This window comes from Phoxinus phoxinus, assembly GCF_949152265.1.
Source record: "Phoxinus phoxinus genome assembly, chromosome: 24".
Classification (NCBI taxonomy): domain Eukaryota; kingdom Metazoa; phylum Chordata; class Actinopteri; order Cypriniformes; family Leuciscidae; genus Phoxinus; species Phoxinus phoxinus.
Genome location: NC_136899.1, coordinates 25,723,950 through 25,747,819, shown reverse-complemented (window position 1 = coordinate 25,747,819; position 23,870 = coordinate 25,723,950). Strand labels below are relative to the sequence as shown.

Below are 23,870 nucleotides of genomic sequence, written 5' to 3'. Positions count from 1 at the left end.
GCTGCGCACAAGTCCAAAGGAACTTTTGATTGCCTGTGTTTCAAGGTGCTAAACGATACTGCAGTGCCATGATGGAAATCGGATGGTGTTTGAGGTGTTAAGCCAATGATTAGGTGTAAAACAGAGCTGATCTGTGGGAACGGGTCTCTTGACTGGTGGAATACGGGTTGGGAGGGATGGGAAACACAATAGTTCGCCTGTACTGTAGCGTTTGCCCTTATATCTCTGCAGCATGTTGAGATCTACGAGCTGTGGAGAGCAGAAGGGGACGGATCGTGTGTCCTTGCAGCAGATTTTGTAAGCCTTGGAGGAAGTCCTCTGGGTATTTTTGTTTTTCTTGTTGAACTCTCCAGAAGGAGGACAAGCCCGGGTCGCACATGCTCAGTAAAGACCCATTTCCCCAAGAGTCTTCTCCGATGATGGAGACGTTGACTATGTTGTGCTTCAGGGTGATGGGGAATTGCTTTTACATGTGGTGACAAATCTGTCTGATCGTCACCGCTTAGGGAGCGGCACTGGCACACACACACACAAACACACTTGTATACCTCATTCACTCTTCATTCCCACTCCTCACCTGTTGTTTTCACCATTGGCAACGCAGGTGCACTCGCCGGTCCGATGGCTCACAGACATTTCCCTTCAGTCCAGTCTCATACCCAATCATTTCACACACACACACATTGTTTTTTCCGTGTCTTGTGTTTTGTTCACGTGTCTTCGTTCGTTCGTTTGTTTGTTGTATGGGAGTAGTCGGGCCCAAATGGAGCAGATGAAGGGCCCTATCTTGCACCCAGCGCAAAATACCTTGTACGCCGATGCATGTATCATTCCTATTTTACACCCGACGCACAGCGGACTTTTCCCTCCACAGACGCACATCAGTAAATTAGGGAATGAACTTGTCTCTCGTTTAAGGAGACAAAAGTGGATACAGGCAATAAGACGTGAAGCATCAGCTGGAACGAATGGATAAATTGTGGGGATCGTGACACTCAGTATGCACTAAAAATACACTACGTGTGCAGTAAACATTTTGTCACTGGTAAGTCAAATATCCAAATGTCAGTTTTATATATTATATATCTGTAAGCTAAGCAATCCCTGTCGCCGATTACTCCTCCAGCGAGCGTAAGTTAGTTCTCAGAGTAATATTACACGTCTCAATTGCCTGTATCCACTTTTGTGTCCTTAAACACTCGTTTTTTGGGGTCGACAGCTTATAAAAACGTATTTCTGGGTTGTAAAGCTTGTTTGCTGTACAAACAAGCTTTGTCACACATCAGCTTTGAAACATTGTTTAGTTTTTTGTTATAAGTCAGAAATGACAAGGAGGCAGCTTCTTACAATACAAAGTCAATGGAGCGTGGCCTAAATGTGCTCTGTCTCTATAGTTAGGGGTTTACGCATATAAATGACGCAACTTGTTGATAGGAAATGTGCTATTTCTTCTCTAAGCAATCATACTTACAACTTTTCCAATGCAGGGATACCATATAATAGGCAGAAAAATCCCAAAGACATTGAAGGAGGCACACGAGCAATATAAAAAGACCAGAATATCCTAGAAACTGCATAGCAACTCCCTGGCAAATCCTTAAAGGGATAATTCACCCACAAATTAAACTTTTCTCATTACTTACTCATGTTGTTCAAAACCTGTATGAGTTTCTTCTGTTGAACACAGAAGGAGATATTTTGAAGAAAGATCGACAGACAGTTGATGGACCCCATTGACTTCCATAATAGGAAAAAAAATACAATGGAAGTCAATGGGGTCCATCAACTGTCTGGTTACCGACGTTCTTCAAAATATTTGTGTTCAGCAGAAGAAAGACATTTTTAAGTTAACTACATGTACTTGCTATAGAGTTATGGTTACGGTTTAGGGTTAGTTACTTGTAATTATGCATAATTTACTGTTATTACTACAGTAAGTGCATGTAGTAGTAGTGTGTAACTACGTCACCTTAAAATAAAGTGTTACCAAGATTTTCAATCACGGCTACACCAACCATTTCTGTCCCAGACAGTGCACTTCCCTCATTCTGAATAAGTGGCGTGACATTGCCAATGTCAATCGAGTAAAGAATAGTGTTTCTCACATTCTACCAACAGTTTTCATTTGGCAGCACTGCACATGTGGAAAGATCGGATGGAAAGGATCTCATCAAACGGGCACTTGATGAAGCCAAGCATTGCTGCACTAAAGCTACTGGCAGGAATAACACCGACTGCCCTTCACACACTTGAGTCATCTTGGCCCGAACGGTTTAACTCATCACCAGACTCCCTGAAGAACAACTTAACAGATTTTTTACTGCTGCCGGGACCTTGGGAAAATTAGTTTTGTAGTGCCAAATTTATCCTCCCCCACTCTTTCTCCTTCATCATCTGCGTTTCTTAATAATCACCTTCTATTCCCTGCGCTATCATTCACTTCTGCCCTCCATGCGTTTCCTCACAGCATGTGCTGCAAGTTTCACAGAAAGTATATTTAGTGGTGTTTGCAAAGGCAAAATCAATATTATTATTGCTCGTATTTAAGGTTAGGGGTTTGTTATAAACTCTAATCTTAGGTATTAAACCTCAACCTGACATGAATGTAGGAAAAGTACTAAACAGTCAGACCAAAAGTTGAGACGTTCTTAAATATTTTCTTAAGAATATCTAATTGTTTTGTCTTAAATATGCCATATTACGCCCTTTCACAAAGACATGATGTTGTTTTTGAGCTACTAGAACAGGTTTTCCTGCTTGAATGCAGAGGTGGACAAAGTACACAACTTCCGTACTTGAGTGAAAGTACAGATACTACTGGTCAAATATTACTCCGTTACAAGTAAAAGTTGTAAAGACCGATTTTTACTTAAGTAAAAGTACAGAAGTACTCATTTTTAAAAGTACTTAAGTATAAAAGTAAATGTCAATGCATTATTTTATTATTGTTGCATTGTTGCATGTAATAACCAATTTACAGTATTATGCCTCTGAATCTCTGCCTGCCGATCCTCATATCAATATCACATTTATTTCTATAACACAGTTCCAGTCGTGGGATTGAATAAGTCACTCAATCACGTCCACAATGGTTTCGGACACACAAATGGCTGTTCCCAGTTGTTTGGCTTTTAGTATGAATATGTTAGCCTTGTTATCTATAAGCTAGTGTGCTCCAAAACAATGACAAAATTCACATTCAGAAGACCAAACCCAACGTTGCAAATTAAAATCAAGTTGATGTCAGAATCCAATGTCAGATTGACGTTAATCTCCAACGTTGGACAGACGTTGTATTGTGGTTGAAAATCGGGTTGACGTCAGAAACCAACATCAGTCGAGTCCTGACGTCAACCAGACTTTCATTTCCAACCACAATGCAACCCAAATCATCCCTGACGTTACTACTGTCTACTCAAGGCCCTTGACAGAAATGTAGTGGAGTAAAAAGTACGATATTTGTCTTTCAAATGTAGTGAAGTTAAAGTAAAAGTTTCCAGAAAAAATAATACTCAAGTAAAGTACAGATACTCAAAAAGTGTACTTAAGTAAATGTACTTTGTTACTATCCACCTCTGCTTGAATGTTGATTATTTTCCTCATATTCTCCATTGTTGCGGCTCCTCTCTTCCCAGTCTGTCAGTAACGCTCAGGACTGTGCTTCCCGAAAGCATCGTTAGCCAACTATGGTCTCAAGTTTCATCGTTATCCGCATAGTCTGTGCATATAGTCATTTAAATTGTCTGTGTTTTCCAAAACCCTAGTTCTATAAAAAGTTTGCAAACAGCATCGCAAACTTGTGTGTTTGGAGCAACAGATCTCGACCTGTGGATAGAAGCAGTTTCTTGTTTTCATGACATGTGGACTCAATAAATCCTGATCTTGAGCCAAATAAGCAAGCCGACATTCAGTGCAACCTGTGTCTCTTATTTAGAATACATACAAATGTCATTTACGTCTTTTAGTTTGACAAGAGATCAAAAGCATTGTTTTTGAAGAGTGTGCATGTGTGAACGAGCTCTAGTGTAAGAACGAGCCTATGAGTGAATCTGGAAATAAAGCTAAACAACTGCCATGTTTGTAATTTATAGCAAGACATCTAGCATTAATTCAATCACAAAAAGATAGATTATTAGTGGATTTATTACTCCACTAAGTGCGTGATATCATTAACCAACATGGTTGAACGACCAATTTGGAAACAGTCGTGACTAGTTTTGTTGATTTCTTCAACGATGAATTGTACTTTGGTAGTTAAGCAGCGAGTGACGTCTCTGTACGGGAAACACACTCCTGTTTACTTCCTGTCTCTACGAAGCCCCTCCTTCTGAATAGCACACTGTGCTCTGATTGGTCGGCTGGATCAGTGCGTTGTGATTGGTCGAGCGCTTCGAGTGTGTTTGGGAAATGTCCCGCCCCTTACCATAACCGCCAGTTTAACACACTACTAACTAACTCAACCAGGCCCCGCCCCTTTATTCTGCATATTAATTATTATAATGAGGAATATTGTGACGTGTTCGTTCCCGGAAGAAACTCAAGATACAATGGAGGCGTTTCAGGGACTTTATCCCATTGCTATTCAGTGGATCTTCTATTCAAGAAGACGCAATATCACAGATGTTCATGATCTCATTTTCGTCAAAGCGTTGACTTGCATCCAGTGATTAGCTAATGACTGATCATTTCTTTTGAACATTTTGATCAGCTCTGTTTTGTCCATCACTGGGAAATATCATCTCGCTGTGGTTTCCCACTTGAAATGCACATGCTTTGCTTTCATATGCTTTTGTCCAAGTCGAAGAGCAGATGGTTAACCTGCTCCTCTGATATCTCGAGCCTGTGGATTCCTCCACCATATGCAGACTTTGGCAGGTCACGTCAGGGTCAGGCAGCTGGAAGAGATACCAGTCTAATTATACATTCAGAAGCAGATTGGAAAAAGTGGAGGAATTCGCCAAAAATGAGACATCACACATGCTTCCGAAAACTGGCCTATGAACACAGTTTATAGCCGGACAGCATTGTACTTACTTCCCGTAATGTTTTGACTGCGCGAATCACTAGCTAAATATATGACGCTTTTTCCAAGCCTGAAATATGTTTTGGCTGTTCCTCTGTTTTGTCTAGCGAGTGTGTATTTGTTTTACTGTAGTTCAAAAGTTTGGTCTACTGTGTTTACAATTGGAATTAAACTTCAGCTTTGATAGCGATTTTTAAAGTGAATTTGATCTAAGTTTCTAGGCCTTGGATCAAACAGGCAAAAGAATGTAATTCAATTGAAATTCATTTGAGAAGTTAATTAACTCTTGCTATATAAAGAACATCCCCTTGATCAGTGACACATGTAGTTATAGTTTATTAACTGCTACTGGCAATCAACAGCCAGCAGTGGGTCTTGTATTGAGATGCTTATTGATTAAGAAATGTGGGAAACATTGCAAAACGATTAACCTAGTGCACCTACTTAAAGGATAATTCCGGTATTTAACACCTTGAGTCTATATTGTAGTTTGTTTTGGATGAACAAGAGTGGTGGACAACATTTTTTTGACAATGGTTCCTCTCTCGAGTTTTTGACTATAATAGAATTGGCCATGGACCCATTTAACATTGGAGTCAATGGGCATGTCTGAAAATGTCATTAAAACAGCCAATAATGTTCGTTTACAAAACTGTTAAACTCACCGAGTGATTATGGTGTTCGTTGATGATTATAAACAATATATCGTCGCAATATATGATTCCAATCCGTTTATTTTGCTATAGTGGAACTATTTTTTCAGACACTTCACAACCGTGTAACTTCCGCTCAATATTTGAATCTGAAGCGTTAGCACACTCCCGACCACTTGATGGCGATAACTGATGTTTATGTCTCGCGGGACACTCACGGTCACAGTCGAGTTCAACTTCATATCACAAGTAACAATTAATGAAGGTTTTGTTTGTTTATTTGGCTTACTCTCCCGGAGCACAGTTGCTCTGCTCGCTAGCCTTATGAGAAACGGAAGCGAGCAAAAAGACTACATCGACCAAATGTAAACAGCCCCCTTTCCGTTTCCGGTAGCGCATTTATATTAACGAGCACTCAGTCCTTCAACAGAACTCAATGGGATTTTACAAAATGACGAATAAAACACGACAGAAACTGTATTTTGCAACACTTTTTGTTTCTGGAACATCAACTAACATCACCAATCACTCGGTGAGTTGCACAGTTTTGTAAACGAACATTATTGGCTGTTTTAATGACATTTTCGGACATGGCCATTGACTCCAATGTTAAATGGGTCCATGGCCAATTCTTTTATAGTCAAAAACTCGAGAGAGGAACCATTGTCAAAAAAATGTTGTCCACCACTCTTGTTCATCCAAAACAAACTACAATATAGACTCAAGGTGTTAAATACCGGAATTATCCTTTAAGCGCCTACATCTTGTTGTTCCTCGGTCTAAGATGAAGTCTAGAGGGGATCGCGCGTTTGCGGTCGCAGCACCTAAATTATGGAACAGTTTACCTGTATATATCAGGGACCTTCCTACACTCAGTCAGTTTAAAAGCCATCTGAAAACATATTTTTTTATGATAGCGTTCGATCAAGATAAGTGTGGAGGGTGCTAGTGTCATTTATTTCCTTTTTATAATGTTTTTAAATGCTTTATGATGTTTATATTACCTATTTAGATATATGGATATGCATTTTCTTTTATTTGTTTTTTCTCTGCTCATTGTTTTACTGCTTGTACAGCACTATGGTCAACTGTGTTGTTTTATTCAGTGCTTTATAAATAAATTTGAATTTGAATTTGAAATTAAGCCTATTTGGTTACACTTTATTTGGTTACACTTTATTTGGTTACACTTTATTTGGTTACACTTTATTTTAAGGTGTCATTGTTACAGTGTAATTATACATTTAAGTACTGAGTAATATTAATTAACTACATGTACTTACTATAGGGTTAGGGTTTGGTTGAGGGTTAGTTGCATGTAATTATGCATAATTTACTGTTATTACTACGGTAAGTACATGTAACATATGTAACAAGGACACTGTAAAATAAAGTGTTACCGCCATTTAGTGAATCAGTTCTTGTAAGATGATTCATGTAAGGGAACCAATACAAAAACCCTGCACTGCATTTTAGGTCTTATTTATATCTTGTTTTTATAGAAAAAAATTATAGTTTTGCTCTGTTTATTACTGTTTTATCTCCTTAATCATCCTTTCACTCATCTGAAGTATTCATTTGAATTATTCATTGATTCTAGCAAATCAGTTTGCTTGGATGGTTCATTTAAATGAACCAATTAAAGAAAAAGTTTCTGAGCTGCATTTGATTTTTTATAGCAAAATATTAGTTAAACGCTCTTGTTTATTACCGTTTTCGATTTAGATATACAGTAAATTGGGGTAATTTATAAAATAAGCTAATTTAAATTGTTGTAGTTTCACTGTAAAAATTACATGATAAATAGGTTATGACAACATGTGTTTATATTGCTTTAACTCATTAAAATAAGTTAAGCAATTTAATTCAAATTTATGATAGCTAATTAAAAATATAAAACTGACAATAAAACAACAAAAATTACTAAAACTAAGTTAAATTTAAGTGAAAACTGAAAATATAAATATAGTTAATATAATATAAAGATAATTCACTAATAAAGGGTTATTATAATTAACTGTAAATAAAAATAAAACCAAAATAAATTGTTACTTGAAAAAAACTAAACTGAATTTTTTAAAAAATTAAACCTATTTTATTTGCCAATGCAACATTTCTTATTTTAATTTAGGTTAACTTTGTTATAAAATAACTAAAACAGAAATAAAAAATTAATAACTACCGGTATGTAGACATATAAAAACTATTTAAAATGACACACTACAAAATTATTAATTCAAAATAATTCATAACCGATTTATTAAAACTATATTCTCACAATATTATATAAATAGTATTAAAATAACACTGGAACAGATTGTTGTATTAGCGAAGACATTATAAGATATATTTCATTAGTAAGATACCTCAAAGCCCCCTGTAGACTGTAGTCAATAATTGTATCCATTAAAACAAATTTTTGATCACCAAAATTACATATTTTAATGTTTTTTTTCCTTGAAAAAATGTTTTCTTCATGCCTTTATATATTTTGAATGTAACTCGACACCCTTGCCTCATTTAGTATGTGCGGTTCTGTGAATATGCAAATGAGCCCCGCCTCCACTCACTCAGAGATCCACTGGTTGACGATCACACGTTGATCTGATTGGTCAAGGTAGTGTGTGACGTCAGAAACACCAGCGATTTCAAACCGTGTTTTTGAGACTGTCTTTGGTTCACTGCAGTTTTAAGCAGAAAATACTCAGCAATGCTGTCCACTTATGAATCTACACATGGTTTGTGTTAAAGCAGATTAATAACAGCACATAGACACATAAACAACATTAAAAGATGGATTTTCACCACAGGGGGACTTTATGAAGTATACCCTCTGAAACTAAAACTTTAAAGATCAAAATGTCAAGTAAACATTCAATCTTATACACGAGGAGTCATGATGTGGCTCTTCCGTGACGGACGTGGGTTGAATTGCAAAAATGACCCGTGGCATGAAAGCGCTGTGTATTAAATCTTGCGCTTCTTCATTCAGGATCACCGGTCACGCTCAGGCCGAATAAGCTCGGGGTCGATGTATTGCCTAAACAAAAGGCACATCCATAAACACTGGATATTAGCAAAGTCTGCTCGAATAAACACAAGCGCCTCAGGGATCAATGGTCATCTTCGTGTTTTTTTGGCACAGGAATCTCAAGTATGAAAGGCAATGTTCTGCAAATGCGTCCCAGTCCCTTTGAGCTTTAGTGATATTTGATGGGTAGTTTGGTAATGACCCGGGAACAAGAACCTCCCGGGACTCATTCCAGCTGTGCGCTAGATGCTGAGGGTATCGCACGCTACGTGTCCTCCGGGAAACACAATACCAATGGACCACCCACTATCTGAGGCTTTGCTGCGGACGCTAGGCTAGGCTAGCTTTAGGATCTGGCGAATTCCCTCGGTGCCGTTCTTGAATCCTTAATCTTTCGTGGTGTTTTCCTCTCTAAGCCTGAAGCTGATTGAATCTGTCGCTCAGAAAGCCCGTACTGAAGGTCACAGGAGAAGTAATTCAGAAACCCCTTCTGGAAAATGTGTTTACTTGCTCTGTCAACTTGTCCTGCAGAGGATATTTATAATAGACAGCCAGCAATTTACAATCAAAACAGGCCATGTTTTAATATAATGATATTATACAAAGAGTGTATTTATAGAGCAAAAGTGGGAGCCGTTCCACAAATACCACGTTTGTCACAGACTGGAATAATAATCATAAGAAATGAATACATCAGTATCATTGTGCCAAATACTAAAGTCACCATTTATTTAGACTTTCCAAAAGAAACGTTAATATGAACTAATATATGAGACAATGATTTCCATCATAATAGTCTAAAACTGGCACTAGATTAGGGATTTTTAAAGTCTCCCAGTGGTGAAAATCCAGCTTTTAATGTTGTTTATGTGTCTATGTGGTGTTATTAATCTGCTTTAACACACACCATGTGTAAGTTCATAAGTGGACAGCATTGCTGAGTATTTTCTGCTTAAAACTGCAGTGAACCAAAGACAGTCTCAAAAACACGGTTTGAAATCGCTGGTGTTTCTGACGTCACACACTACCTTGACCAATCAGATCAACGTGTGATCGTCAACCAGTGGATCTCTGAGTGAGTGAGTGAGTGGAGGCGGGGCTCATTTGCATATTCATAGAACTGCAAATACTAAATCAGGCAAGGGTGTCGAGTTACATTCAAGATATTTTAAGGCATTAAGTACATTTTATTCAAGGAAAAAACATTTCAATGTCACTTTGGTGATCAAAGATGAGTTTTAAGGGATACAATTATTGACTGCAGTCTCAGTATTGCCACAGGGGGCGCTGTAGTGAATATTACTGTTTACTGTCTTCTTCTATGGTCAGTGGGAATCTATGATGTTTGATTCAATTGTGTATTTCACAGTGAGTTTCTTTCTAATAAAAATACACTTAAAAAAATGCAGTAAAGCTATTTAATATAATAGAATGATTTACAAGCAAAGCCCTAGCCTTGTAATCTTAGCTTATTTAATTTTTGTACCTTTTTTTTTTGTATTTTTCTTTTATGCACCTGATACTACTGTTTTAATGCAAAGTGTTGTTGTTTTGACATGACAAATTGTTCAATTAAAAGTAATATATATGACGTCCAACCGCCACCATTATGAATTGAAAGTGAAACAAATTTTTTTAGTAAATAAATTCTTAAAGGTACACTGTGTAGTTTTTTATTAGCTAATATCAATGTCTGTATTCATAAATATGTCCTGGTGTAAAATTAAAACGAGTTTCGTTCCGCTTTTGCCGCTAAAACATTATCGAACATTTATCGAACTCCTGATATCATTTTATTGAGAAAAATTATATCGCGATAATTATCGTTATTGTTTTATCGCCCAGCCCTAATATAGGCAGCATAACAGTAGAACATGTCTAGTTTAAACTCGATGAAGTGCTATTGGAAGAGCTTCTTGGTACTGAACGGCTACCGTAGTTGCACCACACGTTTGAAACAGAGAGGCGCTAGAGAGCACTATTCGCTTCAATGCAAAATACAATTTCACCGCCAGATGGGAGAAACTCCTACACAGTGTACCTTTAAATTCATTGGCCTTCACTCCAATATTGTTTGACCTGGAATATAGAAACATGGAACATGTTGTTTTTAGTTACACACTAATGACATTTTATCAACAAAAATAACTTTGCTGCGATTAACGAAGCTGCTGGCCTACGTTACCTTGTTGGACTGGCAGAGAAGAACACATTAACTGGACGAGGCATAATGGATTTATTCTGTCACATAAACCCAATTTGTTTTTATTTGTCTTGGATCATTCCCGTAACGGTGTGTGTGTGTGTGTGTGTGTGTGTGTGTGTGTGTGTGTGTGTGTGTGAGCGGTCTGGATGGGGTTTCATGCTGTCTACTGTTATGCAAAGACATTTAGCTCCCTCGAGAGGCAGTGTGTGTGTCTGTGTATGTCATCATGACCTGACCATGAGTCAAACTGATCTCAGGTCAAGCCTGGAATACACATCTCCTTGACTTACTGAACTTGCAAATACACACACACACGTAAAAAACAGTAACGCACAAATCTACACAGCAGAGGGCTTTGCGTGTCATTCATTCTCACATGAAGAAGAGTGTGTCTGTCCCATACGTGCAGTGAATGATGATAGACATGTGGACGGCCGATGTCTCACTTTCTGGAGCAAAAGCATAAAGAGCGAATTATAGTGGTACTGTAATCCATCTGAAGACCAGCCCATGCACTAAAGTAACATTTGATTAAAGCAGATGCATATGATTGGCTGAACCAAAGCCATTACTGTATGAAATTTAAGTTAATAAATCTGGACAAAATAAAATGAGCGTCATGCATTGACCCGTAATGTATTATCAACTTGCGCGCGCGTGTGTGTGTGTGTGTGTGTGTGTGTGTGTACACTCATATGTTTTCAGGTATGTAAGGGAGATTTTCCAAAGATCAGCATTCTCCCCCAAAAGTGATTAGGACCAAACCGTAAGTCGTAGAGACTTGAAACTTTGAGAGATGGCAGTGCTCACACCGTCTACAACGCCACCTAGCCTCGCCCCGATCGGCCTGATGGTGGCGCTACAGCGGCCAAAACTATGCAATGGTTCATACATTTTCGTGAATTGTGGATTTTTCGAAAAAACCTACTTTTGCGAACGAGTCCTAGGCTTTTCACCCGATCAGAACCAAACCAGAGCAGAAAGATTCTCTGAAGTCTGAATGTCAATAATTATCCAAAAATGATCGAAATGGTCAAATCGTTCGAAGTGGCCGAGGACACTTTTACAAAAACAGCTTTTCCTCTTGAATGGAATGAGATAATTTCACCAAACTCAGTATACCTATGTATGGGCTCGGTCTGTGGTCGTGTAAAAAAGGACGCGGTGACTGGCCACTTGGTGGCGCTATAAAACAGAAAAAATATAACTTTTTTATATGCAACAGTCAGTCCAATTGACTTGAAAACTGGCATGCAGTGTCTTGGTCCAAGGTGCCATGATTATCTACGAGGACATTCGCGCATCTCAAAAGACACGGCCGCTGTTGTCCAATGAAGTTCGGAGGCCTATCGGAACGAAACTCGCTGGGCCTGTTTGACTCGCGGTCTATAAAAAAAAAAAAACCTGTCACCGGGGGGCGCCTGCGCGTTTTTTACACGTGCGTAACGGATTGTATATCATAGATTTTTTACACATTGGCGAGACATTCATACCACATGCAGAACTCCTCATTCTGAGCACAGTTCGTTAAACATTGGACATTATTCCAAAAAACAACTTTCACAAACTAGGGGAGCGCGGGGCACAACCTAACGCGGGGCTAAATGTAACACGGACCTTTCATGTAGTTACTCAGGGTCACGCGGGTTGTGTTTACGCTCTTTTTCTCTCGCTGCCAGAAGATGGTCTCCCGTGGATTTGTGAAAAGTTTTGGTAATATTTTGTGAAGACACGGGACAAAGAGTGTTTTGACACCATCTAAGTATTTTTTTTCATCATACGTATTTTTCTGTTTCTGAGTTGTGTGTGTACGACACCAAATCCAACTTTATATTGGCTTAATCACTGTCTTGTTGGCTAAAACATGGCACCATTTTGAAACATGCCAGCAACTCCTAGCAACTGTTAGCTAGGTTTAAAATATTTTTTACACAGCGGGGTTAGTTGTAGCACAGTGTTACAACTAAGCCGTCAAGTGTTCACAATATTGTAGCCTATGGGATTTGTTTATTATATTGATCACTTGTTTATTTATTAAAAATATTGCCTGTTTTCATGTAATAAACACTTTAAAATGTGATTTTAAGCTTGTTTTTATTATTATTACTGTTACTATTAATAATAATAATAATTTTGCATGCAAAACTGTTCAGCCCTTTCCTATATCTCTATCCGTGATATTGATCCATAATAGAAGGATGATTGGATGAGGGATGGATGTATGGATATCTATCTATACAGATGTACAAACAATATCAAACTATACAGATAAAATAGTACTGAATTATGTGTTACACACAAGTGTTACAACTAACCCCGCATATGGGGTAAGTTGTAACATTTGCACTTCTGTCTCTTTTAGTGCAACTGTACGAAAATGGAAGGTCCTAGAAAAAAACTTTAAGTGTTCATTTGTAGCAGAGATGTGTATGTTTCTTGTATAAAAAAAAAAGATTAATCTAACCTAATTATTTTTTAAATAATTGAGCCAAAACCAAAATGCGTTAGGTTGTGCCCCGCTCTCCCCTAGTCGTAGGCTTTTGGCTCGACCTTGATAACTGTTAAAAAGCTTTAAAACTACTAGATTTCCTTAGTAAATTGCCTGTAAATAGTTTTTTCCATCTATGATCTAATTGGTTACATGCTTGCTAATTTAAACATAACACCTTTACACGAATGTGCTTAAAGGCCTTAAAATGCTTGAACCCCAATAATTGCTGCTTTGAGGTATATTTGAACACTAGTTTCTTTCATCATATTTCGGTTGCTGCTATTTTGCAAAGTAAACTGGTTTGCTGGTGGCTTCCTTCACTGGTTTGGGTAAATGTTTGCGTAAGGAGACTGTGGCGCTCTGCTTGATTGTGTGCACCTGTTGGTAATCGGTGTGGCTGAAGTAGCCAAACCTGTACATTAGAAGGGGATGTCCACATACTTGTGGCCACATAGCGTATATTAAATTATTCTTGCCGTGCTTCATCTGGAATGAAAAATATACACCGAAGGCTGTTAATGTAGCGTTTTTAAATGCAATCCTGCATGCAAAAAGTGTCTTGCAGAGGAAAATTCAGCCTAAGCTTATCCATCATGTCAGAGGCGTCTGAGTTCCTCACTAAAGAAAATTTCCTGTACGGAAAGCATCATCGCACATAAACCCTCACTTCCTCAGCAGGAGCATTTGAAGCTTAGCAAGGAGCTATTAATCGAGAGCTTAGGGATGGGAATCCATGAATCCAGCAGACTTTTGCTCTCATTCCCGCATCCTTTGCACTCATTTTTGTGGAGGAGGCTTGACAAGGACATGAAATAGAGAGGAAGGGAAGACAAGAGCTTATTATAAACTGTTTTTCCCCTTAATATTTCTCCTCATTATCTTTGAGTTTATGACTGGCTTATGAACCAGTTTCCTAAACAGAAATCTAGACAGTAAAACTGTTCATCACCACTCTGACCCATAGAGAAAAATTGGCATTAAAGTCAGTGGCGACTGATAACTGATACTTTATGATTTTTTAGGTTTAACAACTGATGTAATATATTTTCTATTTCTGTATGTATAATTGCTCTCTTCAAAACCATGTGGAATAAAACAACTTAAAGGTCCCGTTCTTCGTGATTCCATTTTTTTAACTTTAGCTAGTGTGTAATGTTGCTGTTAGAGCATAAATAATACCTGTAAAATTATAAAGCTCAAAGTTCAATGCCAAGCGAGATATTTGATTTAACAGAAGTCCCCTTTCAGAGCCGACAGCGAACGGCCGGTTCGGACTACATCCTCTACTTCCTGCTTTAATGACGTCACTAGAACAGTTTTTTTTACTAAACTCCGCCCACATAAATACACACAAAAAGTGGGCGTGGTCTTGTTGCACTCCTACAGAGAAGAGGAAGAGTTGTGTTTGTAGACAGTGTGTGTCGCCACTCGCCATGTCGTCGAGACGCTGTTATTTTCACCCGGAGTCAAATCACCTTTGTTTGGCCATGTTTACAATAACACTGAGCGCATGCGTCTCCACTATTGTAAGAGGCGTGACCTTTCCGGGCAACGTGCGCTAAACTGCTGTCCAATCACAACACAGGAACCGCTGGCCCAATCAGAACTCGTTACGTATTTCTGAAGGAGGGACTTCGTAGAACAAGGAAGTTATCATCCCATTTTTAGGAAAGTGAAAACACCGGTATACAGATAAGTAAATTGTGAAAAATACAGTTTTTTTTTACACGAGAAACATGAACACATGTTATATTGCACACTGTACACACAATAAAAGCTTAAAAAACACACGAAAAACTGGACCTTTAAGTCTGCGTGGGCAAATCTTTCGCCACTAACGTTAATTCTCAATCATGTGAAGCCCTACGGAAATGACTGTTTGTTCGTGAAAATTTGCCAAACAACGGTAAATTTTATCATTTTGTAAGTAAAAACTATCATTTTGTAAACCGTGTTTCATTTGGTCCAAAAACAACCTAAATTCTTGTGAATCCAAGTTAAGAAATTGTGGTTAATATAGCTTTAAAAATGGAAGGTTGCATTGTGGGATATATTAAATCTGGCAGACTCTTTCATACAAAGCAATTGCAGTATATTCACTCTCTCTCTCTTTATATATACCCATGACCTTGGTGTTGGTGTCTTGCTTGTTCAAATTACAAAAACAAATTGTAAAAGTTGAGCTAAACTAAACACTTTAGCCAGTTTCGAGCCAGCATGTGTCAAATAGAAAACAAAACATTTTGAACGTTAATTCTCAATTATGTGAAGCCCTATGGAAATGACTGGATTCTGTCCATGAAAATTTGCCAAACAATGATCAATCTGATCATTTTATCATAGTAAAAACTATGATTTTCTAAACCGAATATGTAATGTTTAATTTGGTCAAAAACAACCTAAATTCTTGTACATCCAAGTTAAGAAGTTGTGGTTGATTTTGATCAAAGCAATTGCAGCAATTCACTCTCTCTCTATATATACACCCATGACCTTGGTGTTGGTGTCTTGCTTGTTCAAATTACTAAAACAAATTGTAAAAGTTTTAAGCTAAACTAAACATTTTAGCCAGTTACAAGCCAGCATGTGTCAAATAGAAAACAAAAATAGAGTAAAGGAGTCTTATAGTGCACAAGCCACTGTTTTGATGAGATCTAGCAGAGAAACGATCTACTGTACCACCCAAACTTCTTCATCTAAATCAGCGAACCATCTGCGGAGAATGAAAGCTTCACCATTAATGGAGTCTCGGCCATGGCAAGCACTTCAAGTGCATCTGAGATAAACTTGACACTTTTATCAGCGTCCAATAACAAGATATCAGAAACACATCTCTGCAGTTTTGAGAACAAAGAGCCCAAGAGCGTCGGTTGAGTTAACACCATTTGTGCTAAATGTGTTTCTTAAAACTACTGATGGCTTCCATATTTGAGGTCCTTCGTGCTTCTTGATGTTTAATGTGATATCAGATTCTCTCCAAATGGGAATCAGGTTTGCTTTTCCCATTACAGTAAATCACATATGTTCAATTTTTATTTTGGGATTTCATTGGAAATACTCTAGTGGGGACATGTGAGATTACTTTGGCCTGTCTCAAACTTGAGATACATATGTGACCCTGGACCACAAAACCAGTCACATGGGTCAATTTTTTGACATTGAGATTTATACATCATCTGAAAGTTGAATAAATAATCTTTCCATTGATGTGTGGTTTGTTAGGATAGGACAATATTTGGTCGAGACACAACTATTGAAAATCTGGAATCTGAGGAGCAAAAAAATCTAAACATTGAGAAAATCTCCTTTAAAGTTGTGCATTTATGTTCACGATTGTGCTGCATTCACTCACACAAATACATGTTTTATATATTTACCGTACGGTAGGAAATTTACCAAATATCTTCATGGAACATGATCTTTACTTAATATCCTAATGATTTTGGCATAAAAGAAAAATTGATAATTTTGACCCATACAGTGTATTGTAGGCTATTGCCACAGATATACCCGTGCGACTCGTGACTGGTTTTGTGATCAGGGTCACGTATCAAAAATATAACTTGTGATGGAGGCTGGATTCAAAAAAATCACACCATATTTGTTTATTTAGCCTATAAACTGAGCCTGGCTTCTCCTTGTTTTTTCTTCTACTTTCTACTGATGGAGTTTGGGTGTCTTGCCACTGTCGCTCTTGCTTGCTTTAGTTGGTGTTTAAAAAGACGCGTAATATTCAGTAATACCATCGATTTGACTTCTCTGACTCTATCGAATGAGAACAAAACTTGAACTGAATGATACTATCGTTCATAAACATAATTGAGGAATTTTGTAACATCGACACTTATTGAACCGAACTGAATCAACACTGACCCGACTCAAGATGAATAACGAGACTTTTGTCTTGTGTAGACCTGCTTATGGCTCAATTGAACTCAATTCATAATTGATGAACTTGAACTGAATCAACATTGAATTGATCTGAATGACAGTCTTCATATTTGATGCTTTGCATCATTGATCCTGTTATTCTCCTGTTTATTACAGTGAAGCTGCTTTGCTTAAGGTGTCTGGACTCTCCATTTAATCTCATTGATGTCTAGTTGAAATAATTGAGATTAAAGGACATAATGTTGTTTTGGTAACACTTTACAATAAGGTTCATTAGTTAACATTAGTTAATGTATCAACTAACAATGAGCAATACATTTGTTACATTTATTAATCTTTGTTAATGTTAGTTAATAAAAAATACATTGTGTGTTCATGTTAGTTCACAGTGCATTAACTAATGTTAACAACCTTTGATTGTAATATATTAGTAAATGTTGAAATTCATATAAACTAAGATAAATAATACTGTTAATTCTTAGTTCATGTTAACTAAGGTAGTTAACTAATGGGCCGTATTGTAAAGTGTTACCGTTGTGTTTTCTCTTTCCTTCGGGTAATTCTGTCTCTCTTCTGTTTCAGATTCAGACGTTAGCATGAGGACGCCTAGCTCTCCCAGTCCGGCCCTCATTCTGAACCCAAGCCCTTCCCGTGTCTCCCCTCAAACTGTCCCAAACGGCCATGAAACGCCCCCCACCTCCTTTACCGTCCCGGGGGAAACAGTGGCCATGGTTCACCCGCCTCCAGGCACTCGCTCCCGGCCTTCAAAAGCCCCTCACACCGCCCTCATCGACATCCTTCCCGATGCGGTTTTACTCCACGTCTTGTCTTACCTGTCCACTCCTCACCTGTGCCGCTGCGCTCGAGTGTGCCGGCGCTGGTATAACCTGTCCTGGGACCCGCGGCTCTGGAGTCGCATCCGTCTGACCGGAGAACTGCTGAACGCGGACCGGGCCCTGAAGGTGCTCACCCACCGCTTGTGCCAGGACACTCCCAGCGTGTGTCTGACGCTGGAGACGGTGGTGGCCAGCGGCTGTCGGAGGCTGTCGGACCGCGGGCTGCGTGTGTTGGCCCGGTGCTGTCCCGAACTCAGGTGTTTGGAGGTCGCAGGCTGCTATAATGTGTCCAATCATGCAGTGTTTGATGTGGTGTCCAAGTGTCCCAACCTGGAGCATTTAGACGTATCAGGTAAAATTGGCAATTTTTTTTATAGTTGATGCCATAGAGACAGAACGTATTTAGGCCACGCCCACCGGGTGTTCACAATCCAGCCGTCTCCATTGACTCTGCATTGCGAGAGGCTCCTCCTTGTCATTTCTTGCATCTAACTAAAGACAGACAAATGCCTAAAAGCTGCTGTGTGACGAGGCGTACAGCAAACAAGCTGAGAAACCCAGAAATAAGTTTTCATAAGCTGTCGACCACAAAAAACGAGTGTTTAAGGACTTAAAAGTGGATCAGGCAGTTGAGACGGAGCATAACGTGTGTCTCATTACTCTGGTAACTAACGTACGCCCCGCTGGAGGAGAACGTAATCGGAAACACAGGATCGCTTATCTTACAGAAATTATAATATATAAAACTGACATTTGGATTTTGACTCACCAGTGACCAAACTTACTGCAGATGTAACTGTGTTTAGTGCATACTGAGTGTCAGGATCCCACTATTTAACCATTCGTTCCAGCCTGTATCCACTTTTATGTTCTTAAACGCTCGTTTTTTGGGGTCGACAGCTTATAAAAACGTATTTCTGGGTTTCTTAGCTTGTTTGCTGTACACCTCGTCACACAGCAGCTTTTAGGCATTTTAATTAAGTCTTTAGTTAAAGCAAGAAATGACAAGGAGGCAGCCTCTCGCAATGCAGTCAATGGAGACGGTTGGATTGTTTTCCCCCCCGGTGGGCGTGGCCTTCAGATTATAACGCGTTACGCTCTGTTTCTATTGGGTGAATCTCATGAAACCTGTCAAGAACATGTGATAAAATAAATATTTACTCCAATTTAAAAGAGAAAATGAGAAATTACATTTTAAAAGAGAATGAAGGCGATTTTAGAACCATTTTTACATTGTGACAATTTTTTATGAAACAATTGACCCTTCGCAGGGAGCTTGATTGACAGGTGATCTGACCAATCATACTTCGCCATCCGCCATTTTGTCCGCCAGAGCAGTCAGGAGAGTTAGTAGATTAACATGGAGGATTTGAGCTTGAGAAGCGGAGTGTACTGACGTCTTTCCGCGGTTAAAACAACATTCCTTCTGATGTTCATTCATGTTTATTTGATGCTATAAATGAACTAGAAGGAAGAGATGATCGGTTCACGAGCGGCTTTAACTGAGGCGACACAGCGATCTGACACACACATTAAAGAGCCACAAAACACTATTTATTGTTTAAATTTCTTTAAAAAAATGACCAAATTTGAAAGGTGAGACTTTGTTCAATATGTTTAATATCAAAAGTAACTGAAAAGTAAGCTGGTCTGTGTCAGTCCGTGTGTTGTCAGTGTCTCTCTGCTCCGCAATGTGTTTTTCACTGCGTGAGTACATTGTGTGTGTGAGAGCGGCGTAGCTTGTCGGACATAGCGACAGTAACTAAGGGGGGCGGGTCTTTGCGAATGGTCAATTAAACCCCCACCTTCAGTATTTCAATTTCTTATTACTTTGTAAAAAGTGTTGACAGATTTATTCAAACATACATTAAATAATAAAAACATCACTAACAGGTTAAGTAAAAATAATAGGGATGCACGATATATCGGCCACCATATCGGTATTTTGATATATGTTCATCTTTAATGTTATCGCTATCGGCCCGATAAGAAAATTTGACCGATATATTAATGCCGATAAATAATGGATTACACTTCAGATGTGCACTGTTCACCATGATGGTTTTGAATTAATTGAAATATGATTGAAATCACTTCAAAAAGGGAAATACAGTAAAGTGCAACAAGTGTGTCATATCGGCTACATTAGATTATAAGTACATCATTATAAGTGTGTGTTTGGGACATGGCTTTTAATGGTGAGACTTAAGTTTTTGTAATTAGGCTCTCAAAATTATATAAAAATCTGGATTTTGATTAATCGGCCAATATATTGGTTATCAGCCTTCAAATATTAAAAATTATTATTATCATATAGTATCAACCTATTATCAGTTATCGCCCCAACTTTCATATCGGTGCATCTCTAAAAAAATATAATGAAAATGTATTACAATGCATATATTTATCCAAATGCTCTTCTGAGTTATTTTTTTTTCCAGCTTACTAATGAGTTTATGGACATTGAATAGCATTCTTGAGGTAAATGTAACGTTAAGTGCTGCAAACAATAATCTGTGTGGCACATCCATTATGCGTGAGACCTGGTCAACAAGTTAAACATCAAGTCTTGATTATTTTTAAGAGCTTTTGTGATGGATTAGCCGGCATTATGCATCAGAATAGCAGGTTTGGTTGTGGATTTATTCAGGGAGTAATTCATAGTGGTGAAGTTTTTCTGGGAAGGCTGGGGAAAAGATTATGGGATCGAGGCATCACTGCCAGTCTCTCAGTCTTTCTCTGGGGGAAGGTGAGGTTTGAAAGATGGACTGCTAACCTCAACCAAAGTGTAAGAGTGCGTCTGCTGAGTTCATTGTACGAGTCGCACACTGTACAGTTATTCATCATGCGGAGGGCACAGCGTGCGCTGCTATCCACAAGCAATACGCCCTTTGTTGCAAAAAGTATCCCACATTTCTTGTGGTTACATTTACTTTTAAAAGCAGGTAGTATGACTGCAATAGGAGCAAAAACTGATACTACCTGGTTTTGGTTCCAAATGAGGTTTCTTGATTTTATTTCCCTGGCCTTTATTCTCACTCTATTTCCTTCATTCACCTCGATCTGAAAACCTGATTTTAAATTTCAGAGTTTTAAAGTAATTTCACATTGACCATCTTCCTGTTGCTCAATGCTCTTAGCAGGTCCAGTGCAGGACTAGGGTCAAAACAACTGAACCTGATCCTTAAAGGGATACTTCAGGATTTAGCATTAAGCTTTGTATCAGTAGAAAGCCAGTATTATTTTCGAATTACCGTGCTCCCCTCCCTCATGTCCCCCTGAGACGAGAGATTTATGTATTTTTAGTCTGGAAAAAATCCTCATATGATGCAAAAATCGCCATATTGCGTCATATGAGGATTTTTTGGCCAGAGGCTTAAAACTACAGCCAGTAGGAGGCGCTAGATCCGCATGTTTTCAGCCCGCCCATAGAGGAGGGATCTCACTCACAGAATGTACAAATAGTGTCAGCCATCTTTTATTTGGAAGCTAAGCTAACAGGCTCTTGTTCTGTGGAGAAAGCTGAGTCGTAGCGGTGACCATCCTCTTTTTTCCGGACATCCGTCGAGATCGTCCAAAATGTCAGAGATTCGGCTTTTGCTTTCTGCAGATGCCATTCATTGTTTACATGCACAACTTTTGTTTCAATCTAACTGAATTCCTTCCGATCGGTGAATCTGACTGTAGTGTTTACATGAACGCTAAACAAGTGATGGGTTGATGTGCGTTTTAGCATTGCTAAGAAAATTTCCGCTCCTCCGTGAGAGATACGAGACCGGTGCGTCTCACAGGTAATCTCATCAGTAATCCCGCCACCGGCCTCGCGCCGTTCTCCCGCGGCCGTCAGTCTCGTCCCGCTCACCGCAGTAAACATGATGAATGGCGACTGGAGAACGCAAGAGCCTAATTTTGGGCGACATCAAAATCCCGGGCAGACTCACTAGTAGCCTAGCCTAGCTGGCCTCCTAGGGCAGCGAAGCAAGTGCATTCTGGGAGTTGTTGTCTTTCATCCCCATGAGCCAAAAATAGCTTTTCTCAGTCTAGAAGGCTCCAAATTCAAAAATAATTTCACATTTCTTCTACATAAATGACCCATTTTAAATACACATTAATCTTTCCAGCGGTGAATTATTCCTTTAATAACAAAAAATGGCCTGTTTTTTATTTATATTAGATAGGAAGTTATATTAAGACTAATGTCCCCCTGTCTTAAAAGGTCAGAATAGTTATAGGGACAAAATAAAGCTTATATCATACGCCATTGCTATAATATGTATTCATTTACCATAATAACTAACTCACCCTAGCAAAACCTTAGCAGCTGACAAGAAATCTCTAGCAAATGGCAAATAATTACTTAAAACCTTTAACACCTTATCAAGAATTTAAGTATTTAATGTATGGCTTTAAAGTCGACATTAGAAATAAAATAAAACAGAAATAGCACTCTTGGAATCTGTGATGTGAAATGTCAGTCTTAACAACCAGATATTTAAAGTTTGTCATGATGAACTTTACTTTTCTATTCATAAACCATAATAACGCTAATGTCCCCTGCCTTCCCCTCAGGCTGCCCTAAAGTGACGTGCATCAGCCTGACGGAGGAGACGTGTGTCCAGCTCACTCCTCTCCACGGGCAGCAGATCGGCCTGAGACACCTGGACATGACGGACTGTGTCTCGCTGGAGGATGAAGGCTTAAGGACCATCGCATTTCACTGTCCGCATCTCACACACCTTTACCTGCGTCGCTGCAGCCGCCTAACAGACGAGTCCCTGAGACAGCTAGCACTGCGCTGCTCCTCTTTACGCGAGCTTAGCCTCAGCGACTGTCATCTGGTGGGAGACTTCGGCTTGCGTGAGGTCGCGCGTCTCGAGGGACGCCTACGCTATCTGAGCGTAGCACATTGTATGCGCATAACAGACGTTGGATTGCGTTATGTAGCACGCTACTGTCCGCGGCTACGCTACCTGAATGCGCGGGGCTGCGAGGGGCTAACGGACCAGGGTTTGAGCCATTTAGCTCGCAACTGCCCCCGATTGCGGTCTATCGATGTTGGTCGCTGCCCGCTGGTGTCGGACGCTGGGCTAGAAGCATTAGCACGCGGTTGTGAAGGCCTTCGAAGGCTCAGTCTGAGGGGCTGTGAGAGTTTGACGGGGAGAGGGCTAATGGCGCTAGCGGCGGGATGCCCCGAGCTACAGCTACTAAACGTACAAGAGTGTGAGGTGCCACCTGAGGCGCTTCGACTCGTCCGACAGCACTGCAGACGCTGTGTGATCGAGCACACCATACCTGCTTTCTACTGAGGGGACAGGGGTGTCGACCTCTGGAAAACAGATGTTTATACTTTCTGCATTCCTACGACTGCCTGAAAAGATCCAACATGGTGGATGTGTCTCAAAACCTTGTGCTTAATCCTGCTCTTGGAGGGCCACCGTCCTGGGGTGCGTTTCCCGAAAGCCTCGTTAGCCAACCATGTTCGCAAGTTTTTGTCGTTATCAGCATAGCTCAACGAGTTGGTGTTTCCCAAAACCATCGTTCCAACGTACATTCGCAAACAGCATCTGTCAGACACATTAAAGAACCACAACAGTAGCCTATTTATTGTTAAAATGTTATAAAAAATTACCAAATTTGAAAGTTGAGTCTTTGTTTATCAAAAGTAAGCTGGTCTGTCCTGTCTGTCAGCGCGTTGTCAGTCTGTGAGAACATGGTGGGGCTTGTCGGACATAGCAACAG

General features: G+C 39.3%; 1 protein-coding gene across 1 annotated transcript in view; it reads left to right on the top strand.

Annotated features, from left to right (window-relative positions):
• Positions 1–23,555, top strand: part of LOC306992728 (F-box/LRR-repeat protein 7) — a 48,531-nt gene extending 24,976 nt beyond the window's left edge. The window contains exons 3-4 of the mRNA XM_079601885.1: positions 17,878–18,483; positions 22,701–23,555. Of these exons, the coding sequence (XP_079458011.1) occupies positions 17,878–18,483; positions 22,701–23,437 (1,343 nt within the window). The 3' untranslated portion in view covers positions 23,438–23,555. The remainder of the gene's footprint in view (positions 1–17,877; positions 18,484–22,700) is intronic.
• Positions 23,556–23,870: the final 315 nt, after the last annotated feature.